The sequence below is a fragment of the Lathamus discolor genome, chromosome Z (genome assembly GCF_037157495.1).
Source record: "Lathamus discolor isolate bLatDis1 chromosome Z, bLatDis1.hap1, whole genome shotgun sequence".
NCBI lineage: Eukaryota > Metazoa > Chordata > Aves > Psittaciformes > Psittacidae > Lathamus > Lathamus discolor.
Window position 1 is genome coordinate 112,087,267 of NC_088909.1, and position 10,419 is coordinate 112,097,685.

Sequence of the window (10,419 nt, forward strand, 5' to 3'; positions counted from 1 at the left end):
TTAATGTGATTTGGCAGAAGCCTTTATGCAGTTCATTTATTTCATATTCTCAAATTCTACTCTTGTATTTTGTGGTTCGAATCCAATGGTGGGAAGATGGATGCACTGCTTTACAAGTGTTGCTGTCTCTGAGTCTGGCCACCACTCAGCTCCATTGCCACAGCTCTGTGTGCCAGATTAATATTGAAGTACAACAATATTTCCTAGTTGAAGTGACTGTCCCTTTCCCAGTTAAAATGCAGAGCAGCCCCCTGATGAATGCATTCAAGTTGCAAGTGGTGGAGCTACTATCTCAAAATAGCCCTTGGTCATTACATTTCCATACTGTTGCTGTTAGCAAAATGAGAAGAGCCCTTTATAAGCACAGAAACATCTCCATCATGCAGCACCAGCATTGCTCTGGATGCTTTACGCTCGCTGAGATGCTGCCCACACATGATGTGCTTCACTCATGTAATGTCAAGCACTTTCCAAATCTCAGGAAAGTCAAGGCACAAGCATCAAATAGCAGATTCTATAGCCAGAGGCCAAATTTGTGTCCACTGAACTCAGTGACAAGGGGCCAGATTGTCTTATATGGTGCTGTGACCAAGGCCTTCAAGGGCCTTCACATATGTAACACTTCATAGGCAGTGTTCTACCCTCAGTTCTTCGGAGCAGATGAAGCAGATAAACAGATATTATTACCAATTACTGGTGCTACACTGCTCATCTTCCCAGGTAATACAGTTACAGCAGAGAGAAGAGCTCATGGAAAAGTCATCATAGTTCAAGACACTGAGGTGACCAGAAAACAAGAGTTGCACATAAACTTTGGGAACTAAATCAGAACTGTTCAGGAATTAAAAAGCATTGTGAAGGCAGAGGAGTGACATGACCTTTCTTTTCCCTCATCACTAAATTACTATCAGCCTCTGAGTTTTCCAGCACTGTACAGCTGTGGCTCCCAGAACAGTCATGCCTCAATCTGGAAGCAGACAGAGGTTTCCAAGGTGTTCCTGGTCTCCTGTATCACCTTCAGCCCTGCCTAACCCGAGCTGAGGGAGCTCGGGTTTGTGAGAGCTCCCAGATCCTTCCAGAACCAGTTGCACTTAGGCTAGGATGTTTTCTAAAGATGTTAGATTCTGCTGTGCTGAAAGAGAACTGATCACAGGCCAAGAGGGCAGAGGTAGATCTCTTGATTTAACCACAGATCAGGTCTGTCTCCTTGCTTCCCTACAGAGGTACCCTGGTGGAGATGACAGCAAACACTTCACAGCACCAGGTGCCTGTTACAAAGACATCAGCACATCAATGCCAAAAGCACTCAAGAAACATTAACCTTTATTGGTAATGCTTACTACAACCCCTGAGACTGTTTTCCTGCTTCACAGGAGATTCATCAGGTATTAATATCATATTGTGACGAATAAGAAGTGATGCTCTGAGCCAGCGCTCCAGTACATGACTGGTGTTCCACGCAGTGGGGCTCCTCAGGGTCCCTCCTCATGTCACACACAGCAGCAGGGACGCTCTGGAGCTGGATCTGTGTGAGGACTTTGGGCACATGTGGTTGTGTCTCACCATGAGCTGCAGCCCCAGGGATAGGGCAGAGGCAGCTCCAGGCTGGCTGGAGGCACAGGTAGAGCCTGATTCACAGGACAGGACAGGACAGGACAGGAAAGGAAAGGAATGGAACTCTCAAAGGCTGTTTACAAAAGAATCATTGCTGAGGTCTTTTAGATTCTAAAACTCTCTCTGTCCAGCTAACATCTACCCTTAAAGCAAAGAAAGGAGTTTTATTGAGCTAAAGGGCAGAGTAATCTGAATATGATACAAACCCAACAGAAGACACAATGGCAAAATGAGAATGCCTGTGGGAGGTATGCACCGAAAACAAAAGATATACCAGAGCCTTCCCAAGCCCCAGGGGAGGGTCTGTACTTGGACTTTCTGTGACTGAAAGGTGAAGCCAGAGAAGCCCATTACAACCCCAAACATGAAGTTCTCCACTTCCCCACTGAAAGGTCACAGAGTCCTGCGTGTTGGGTGCCCAGTTTTAAGGAGCCTTAATATGATTTCAAAGGCAAGACATGTAGTTTTGCCTGAGACCACTCGGTGTGTGGGCTAACAGAAGCAGCTGAAACTCAGAAATGACTCTGAAGAGCAAAGGTGTGTGCCTGGGGCCATATTCCACCAAAGTATTTTTCTTACACAGAACAAAGCCCTTCAGCACATCAGTGGATATCGTGTGTGTGAAAATGAATGAGACTGAAGTGCTGGAGATAATGAAGCCACATGTAAACCACACAAGAAGGAGGGAAGAGGGGCCCAGGACTCCCTGCCGGTGCTGCAGGAGAGCTGTCAGCATTCCTGTCTTTGTTTGAACATGATTTCATATGGAATGAGGGTACTGAGGTAGCGGTACATTCCCTCAGCTCTGTGGCTCAGAAAATGGTGTAATGATGCTTTTCACTTACTTGCACTCAGATGCAACCACTCATACAGGCAGCTTAGTGCTCCAAGTATTAGAATAATCCAGAGAGTGGTATTGGTGTAAGTGGTATCCTGTTGCTTTTGGACACCACTCTCTGTATTACTGGCTGCTCTAACAGCCTGTTGAGCAACAGGAATGGGCAGCAGAAGAGTTCCAAATGTATTTGAAGAGTGCTCACTGAGGAAGTCAGTTAGTTACTGCATTTATTCTGTGCTTTACTCACCGTGGCTGCAAATGGACTCCAATGGCTTTCCTTATTAACCTACATTGCCCAGCTCAGGTGCAAGGTGCTGGTTATTTGCCCATGACCAATCTCTTTGAAAACACAGAGCCGTCATTCAAATATTATCCATAGAGGTAGCACTAAGGCCTGGCTGTTTGCAAAGGTCTGGCAAATCAGCCAGAATGTCAAGAGCTACATTTTCCTGTGTACTAAAAAATTAGCATCATTTTATAGGTGCAGAGCTCCAGCAGATCTGCTGGACAAATATTGAAGCCAAACATTCACAGGAATGGAAGATTTCAAAACACATGTAACCTTTAATAACCAAAATCATTAGATGAGGAAAGAACAAAGCCACCAGCAGAAGGGGGGTTTCCCTTGTTTCACCATGAACAATGAGTGAGTAGAAGTGTTTTCTGAGCTTTGGAACTGAAATCAATGGCAAACTGGTACTAGGTCCCCAGAATGAAGTGTGGGTTTGTGCCTTGGACAAAACGATGTCACATCTCTGTGACTTCCTGAGCACAGAGAGACTGCACACAGCTCTATTTGTGCGAGGGTGTAGAAGCACAGTCACATCCTAAGTCTTCCTGTCCCCTTTGCATCAGTGAAACCCTGCAACAGCCTCAAAAGTCTCATGATTAATTCTAGGTTGCAGCAGCCACAAGAGAGCACAGCAAGACATCAACCAGCCCACATGCTTCCAGCCGTACCTTCTTGCACTGGTCTGATCTGTATTTCATACCTGAGTAGCAGCCCTGGAGGATTGCAGAGCATGGTTCAGTTAGAGAGCTGGGTCACAATCCCACATTGCAGCACTGCACTGGGCAGTTGTTGAACCAGGAAATCTGAAACAGTTCATGGAGAAGATACTGGTAAGAACCCAAAGTACCTCAAACATGACAGCCAGTGTGAAATAACCTTGCAAGCATATTATAAACGACGACACTTGCTTAGAAGAACTGGATAATAGAAAAGGGTCAAATATTTACTGTTAAATGTCAACATATAATTCAATGCAAAGTAATATTTAAATCTATTCTACTTCAGTAGGAATTTGGCTGTGGTACACAGTATTGTGGAACAAAAGCTGGAGTGTTGTGGGTTTTTTCTTATATTAAGGCGTAAGTGACATTCTACACTAAAATAATGAATTATTTTAATAGCTGAAGTGAAATCTACATCTATAACCACAAGAAATAACATAAAGATGGCATTCCAGTGGCAAAGTAATTTTAACCAATCTTTGAGTGTCAGGTTGGTTAGAACCGCCTATGAGTTGCAGGTCTGAACTCAGTTCTGCTACACCTTGGTATAAATCAGTGGTGTATTCAGTGAGAGGTTTAGGTTTACTCTGGTGCAAGTGAGAATTCGGCCTCTTTTGCTCGAAAGGCACAATTTTCTGGGCAATCAGCGGCTGTTGGAGGAGCAAATGAACAATCAAAGGCCTGGATGACTCTCCTGAGGTAACAAGTCTCACGTTTGCGTCATGGGTAGGAGGTAACCAACAGCTAAACTGAACTGTGACCTTTATCATTCCTTTTCTCTGTCTTATACGGACACATCCGTAAACTCTGCAGAACTCATATGTCATAGATGTGCATGAAAACCAACACATGGCTCCAGATTCTGTGGTTCAGCCACCCACAGGATGTGCTGTGAAGTCTCCCTCACACTGAGTGTGCTTCCTGATCACCATTTAATCTTTAAAGGAGAAACCCTCTGTTTAAAGACCAAAACCGTGTCCAAGTATGCTGGATGAAAAAGCTGCTCCAGGGGAACAGCAGAAAAGCTGTCACTGGACAAGCACCTGCCAAACATTCCAGTGGCAGATCCCACTCCTGAAGAGCAGGTAACTTTGTGTAATGAAGATTGGGATTAAAAAGCTCTGGAACAAAGAGAATTCAGCCACCTCTGAGTTTGCTCTGGTGTATTTTCCTTCTGGCTTAGTAACTGCTTCTGAATCCACATCTGCTCCAATGGGGATAATGGCAAATTGTGTCACGTGCTTTGGCCACCAGCAGGAAGAGTCTGGCTCTTTGTTTATTCAGGTATTGCTATACATTGACAAGATCCCCCAGAGCTTTCTTCTCTCCAGGATGAGCAGCCCCAGCTCTCAGGCTCTCCCGTGCTCTAAGGCCAGTTCTAGCACTGTTGGTCACTCTTTCCCAGCTGTCTGCTAGCAGTAAGTCTGGAGCAAACACTTTTCCACCCTCCTTCAGGCAAACTTTTTGCTCCCATTTATCTCAGTAGCATTTCCCGAGCTCTTTGCTCTCCCTTTGTCATATCCACTCTTTGGGAACTCCTTCAGAACTCGTTGAAAACCCAGTCCAGTTCACCTCATTCCCAGGAAACCGACAAGCCCCGGGCCATGACCTGTCCCTGTTCTGCTGCTGGTTGCTTCAGACTTACGCGGCTATTCAAATGAAGAGCTGGAAGAGGCTTCCAGAGATCATCCGCTCAGCCCTGCTGCATGGGAGGGAGTCGACCTCCAGCAGATGTTGGTGTGTCTGCGGGCTCCCTGAGGTACATCCCGCTCCCGGTGCCTGCGGCAGGGAGCTGAGCTGGAGCCGCGGCAGGACCCCGGCCGCCGCCATCACCTTCGCCTCACAGCACTGCCCCTCAGCAGGGCGCCCCCTACCGCCAGCCCGCTCCTGCCCCTCCTTCGCCCGCCCTGCCGCGGCTGGCCAATGAGCAGCGCACACGCAGCAACGGTACCAGAGAGAGGTGGCCGGCAGCCGCCTGACCCAAAGGACAGGCGAGGGAGGCCGGCGCCGCCGTTGTGTGTCGCTTCCCACACGAGCCTGGCTCATTCCGCCGTGTCGTGGGATTCTCAGCTCCCACCGAGAGCCCCCTCCAACACCAAACTGGTCAGGCACCTCTGAGGGCAGGCGCAATGGGCTTTGTCTTCAGGACCCTTTGCTGCGATGCATGCTGGGAATTGTAGTTCAAGTGTCGCGGAGGCCTAGTGAGAGTGAGTGGGGCGGTGTTACTAGGAGGACTACAACTTCCGGGGCGCACGGGGCTTGCGGCGTCCATCTTCTTCCGCTCCGGCGGCGGCGCGCGCAGGACTCGGACAGCGGGCTCCTTCCGCCCCCCGTAAGGAGCCGCTGGGGAGGGCGCCGGCAGGTTCCTGCCGCCGGCCCGGGGCTCCGCCATGGATCTCTTCGGGGACCTGCGGCGCATGAACAAGCGGCAGGTAGCGGCCGGGGCCCGGGCCCGCGGGGCGGGAGGTGGGGGCCGCTCGGGGGTTCTGGAGCTTCGGGGCCTCCCGGAGCTGGCCCGGGGTGTCCGGAGAAGCTGCGGCTGCCCCATCCCTGGCAGTGCTCAAGGCCTGTGTGCTAGAAGCCTTTGCTGGTGAGTTCACTAGCTCCTAGCGCAAACACGTGGGAGCATCTCACGGGCAGGATAAGCCAAGGTTGAAGCGCACGCTGGATCTATGCTGCAGTGTGGTGTGTACGGTTGCGTTGGCGCTCCAGCCAACACCTTCTGTTGGAATATGATTGTAGCATGGAAGTCCACGTGCCTGGAGTGTGGGTCCATATGGGTTGAAATTCTCTGTTAAGCTTTTAAATGCAGCACAGTAACTTCGTGGAACGATTGTCTTGTTTCATACAGCTGTATTACCAAGTCTTAAACTTTGCTATGATTGTGTCTTCTGCCCTTATGATATGGAAAGGGCTGATCGTGGTTACTGGAAGTGAGAGCCCCATTGTCGTGGTGCTCAGGTAAGTGAATGTAAAGACTTTTTTTGTTCAAGTCCAAATGCGATTTTTGTCCTGTGTCTCCTCCCCTTCCCCTTGGATAGATTTGGAGTTTAGAGGCTCACCTGCTTAAAGGAGCTCTCAAACACTTCCTTTCTCCTAACTCTAGTTTTGTAAGAGTTAGGTTGCTTTTCTAATTGCAGTCTAGTTTTCACTGCAGTTTGTAGAAGCAGTGGATATGTGACACCTTTGAAAATCCAGGTCGTCTCATTATTTCCATGAGGCAGTAAGGAAGCCTTCTATAGGCTGGCTCAGCTTGGGGCTTGCTGAGGCTTGGGTTGTGCTAATTGTCTGTGCAGTGTAACTGAATGGATGTAGCAACACATCTCAGTTAAAATTGTGACTTTATTTGTAAGAATTAACTTTGTTTTCATAGTGGTTCTTCCATTTAACAGAATACTTACAGTCTCCCTCTCTTTCTGTTTGTAGTGGCAGCATGGAACCAGCTTTCCACAGGGGAGACCTGCTCTTCTTAACAAATTTCCATGATGACCCAATCAGAGCTGGTGAAATAGTTGTTTTTAAAGTTGAAGGCAGAGACATTCCAATAGTTCACAGAGTAATCAAAGTACATGAAAAGTAATGCAATTTGGCATTTTCCTTGTTTCTAAATGTGCTCTCCTTCACCCCAGCTTTTGATCATATTCTGATTTGTTGGTATTTGATGACAAAAGGCAGTGAGGCCATGCTGGAACATAAGTCATCTCTAGAGTGTGATCCACGTTTGTCCCCAGTCCTGTGGCACACTTCTTGAGACCCTGACTCCTGTTCCTCGTCAGAGGTTTGAAGTAGCTAAATCTGTGCCAAAGAGGAGTCCAGTAACACAAGCTGTACCCGTTGGTTTTGCCAGCAGTAGCAGTATGGGAGCAGAGTCTGCTTCTGATTCTGCACGATGGAGGTTGCAGACGTTGACGTACTTGCTCCTCAGGAAGTGCTGGCCACGAACTGAAGGTGTTCATCTTTTGAGAAGTATCTGTTCTTCAGTGCTTTTTGTAACAAATCTGTACATCCAGGAACTGCCTTTTTTTAATACCTAATTTGTCTTCATGAAAACTCCTTGTTTCTTGATATCACTCCTTGCAATTAGCAGCTTCTTGAGCAAAATTAATAACTTAATGATTTTATTTAAATGGGAGCATTGAACCAAAGTCTTGCATGCATCGCCTGCATGTCTGCCTGTTGCTTCGGTGAGTGACTAGAACTGTGTTAGTGTTAGTGACAAAATACTGAATTTGATGCAGCTTTGCAGCTGCTTTAGAGGGTCTTCAGTATCTGTTTCCATCAAAGGAAGGACAGCTTTCTTTTGCCATAAATGTGATTACTGAGACTTAAACAAGCGTCTAGAACTTAGAAGCAAATTGCACTGTGTTGTTATACCACTTCCTTCCCAAGGGAAGAATTTCAGGGTCTACCTCAAACAAAACTTGTGATTTAAGTTAATTCTCCAAGGTGTGATGACTTCAGGGGATTTTGCTCCACAATTTGTGCAATACAATTAAAATAGACACAACCTCTTAGTAGAGACTATTCAGCATTTCAGAGTTAACTTTCTGATCTGTTGGAAATGCAGAGGGCTGGGGTTGTTTCTCTCTGATAGGCACATACAGCTTTTACTCTGGATGGACAATATCCCTTTCACGTCCGTCGTGTCATTGCCTACATTAAATGACAATCTAGGAATGTTTTTAAAACACATTTCTTGTTAAAATCTATTAATTCTGTCAGTAAGGTCTGTAATGTTAATGATTTAATGGTGTTAAATAAGCAGGGCTGGAAGTGAAAAGTGCTACGAGATTAGATAACACTGTTTATCTGTGTTGTGCTTTGTAGATGTTAATTGAGGCTTTTATATTAAGTGGTATTTAGTTTATCACCTCTTTGCCTTCTAGAGGAAATGGGAACATCAAATTTCTGACTAAAGGTGATAATAATGAAGTCGATGATAGAGGCTTGTACAAAGAAGGTCAGAACTGGTTAGAGAAGAAAGATGTTGTTGGAAGAGCAAGAGGGTAAGTAATGAAAATGTTCTTGATGGTTTAATAGAAAGAAAATGTGGAACTTGAATCACTTCCACTGTTGGTACAAAGTGGGTCTGGTATTGGGGGGCTTTGAATTTCTTAAAGAAAATGGGAAGTAAAGTACATGTAGAAGTTGCCTCTGTGGTTCCTCTCACCGGTGTGGATCTCTAAGATACATCTTGCATAACTTGATTAATTTTTTTATCTAAGGGGGGGGAAAGCAATTATTTCCCATTCAGCCATCCATTAGTGGCAGGATAAATGGTTGTTTTACACCAACACTGAGTAGCATTGACAGGTTTCTGTGTAATATTTTAGGGTTCATCTTACATTCAGCTGCTTTGTGAATTACAGGTTTTTGCCTTACGTTGGGATGGTGACTATAATAATGAATGACTATCCGAAATTTAAGGTATGTATGCAGACATTTTGGATACTTTAGAATAGCAAGTGAAGATAGTAAGAATGTTGCCTATAAGAACACGTTAATAAATGTGGTTCTGTGTTTTGGTACCTAATGTAAAACAAGCTGTGTGCTCTTGCTTGTTTTAGCCTGTCTGTTACACAGTAGAACTTAGTATTAGAAATAATCTGAAAACTTTTAGTTTGTAGGAATTCCAGAAGTGTTTGCAGTTGTGGTGCCTGTTTGTAATGAATATGATCACATTGAAATAGTCCTGTAAATCTGTAGGAACCCAACTCCGTAATGGTGTACTGATCTAGATGGTATAATGTTGGACAGGGCATGCTTGGAACACTTTGTAAGAGAAATTATAACCTCCTTTATTCTCTGTTTTCTCTTGCAGTATGCTCTGCTGGCTGTAATGGGAGCATATGTACTGCTGAAACGTGAATCCTGAGACAAAGGTCACTTGGTTCTTGCAGAAGTCCAGAGTTAAATATACAGGGGGGAAAAAACTAATATATTTCAGATCATTTCTGTATACAAAACTGTGCAAGTTTCTGTCTTGTCTGAATAAACTGATGAGTAAAGCTGTTGCGTGTTGTTAATTATGAAATGGCATGTGTACTACCTTACATAAATGCTGCTTTCGGTTAGGCTTTTGCCTGCCATGTTCTAAAGCAGCTTGTGGCACTCCTTGAGATGCTGCTGGTTTCGATGAAGTGGTGCTGTGCCTGAACGCACCTTCTGCCTCCTGTTAAGTATTTTTGTTTCCTGATTAATCTCTCTTTTCATGACCATAGACAGTGTTTTGATCAGTGCTTGCAGGGACACAGCATATGGGTTAGGATGGGAAGTGGGTTGAGGGTGTTTAGTCGGACTGATGCCTGAAGAAAGCTGTCCAGGTAGGGCTGACAACAGTAAAAAAGAAGGGGTATTTTTGATTAAGAACTGAGAAGTGGAAACTCAGAGCTTTTCCCCTGGATTTGAAACATGTTCCTTAGTGCTGTAGGGACACATAACCTGGTGGCCTGATTTTGAGAGGCCTGATTTTCAGGGACTCTGTGTGTTCATAGCTGTAGGCATTCTGCCTTTGTGTTCCCAGCTATAAACCAAACCTGGCAACAAGATGTTGTGGGGCTTTGTTAACACCAGTAAATTGCTGAGTGAATAGCTCAGTAGTTCACTTCAGTAATATTACCAATATGGGTATGACATAACTCATATTCCAGTGTTGAGGCTGTATTGTGTTCTCCTATCATCTGATACCTGAATAGTGTTAAACATAAAGTGGCTTTTTCATTTAAAAACTTGCCTGATCAGTGTTTTATATGAAATTCTGGCTTTTTCTCTCCTTTCTCTTCAAATGTTGGTGGTTTACCCTCAACAAAGCAGAACTTGTTTTCCTCGCTTGCTTTGTTTTGTAGCCTTGATAAGGAACAGCATGAGGCTTCTTCCAGTGGCGTGTTGTTTCTTCTGTAATCCCTTAGCTCTACAAAACTATACCCTGTTACAGAATACTGGCACCTCTTCTG

General features: G+C 45.3%; 1 protein-coding gene and 1 long non-coding RNA gene across 2 annotated transcripts in view; one reads left to right on the forward strand and one right to left on the reverse strand.

Annotated features, from left to right (window-relative positions):
* LOC136005757 (uncharacterized) overlaps positions 1–5,361 on the reverse strand; it is a 28,045-nt gene extending 22,684 nt beyond the window's left edge. The window contains exons 1-2 of the long non-coding RNA XR_010608872.1: positions 5,112–5,361; positions 3,445–3,547 (exon numbers count right to left, since the gene is read on the reverse strand). This is a non-coding gene — a long non-coding RNA (uncharacterized LOC136005757). The remainder of the gene's footprint in view (positions 1–3,444; positions 3,548–5,111) is intronic.
* Positions 5,362–5,630: 269 nt separating this feature from the next.
* Positions 5,631–9,474, forward strand: LOC136005756 (signal peptidase complex catalytic subunit SEC11C-like). The gene is given in 8 exon segments (XM_065663539.1): positions 5,631–5,757; positions 5,760–5,807; positions 5,810–5,898; positions 6,318–6,427; positions 6,893–7,042; positions 8,353–8,472; positions 8,836–8,893; positions 9,288–9,474. Coding segments are annotated over 8 exon segments (756 nt in total). The 3' UTR covers positions 9,342–9,474.
* The last annotated feature ends 945 nt before the right edge of the window (positions 9,475–10,419 follow it).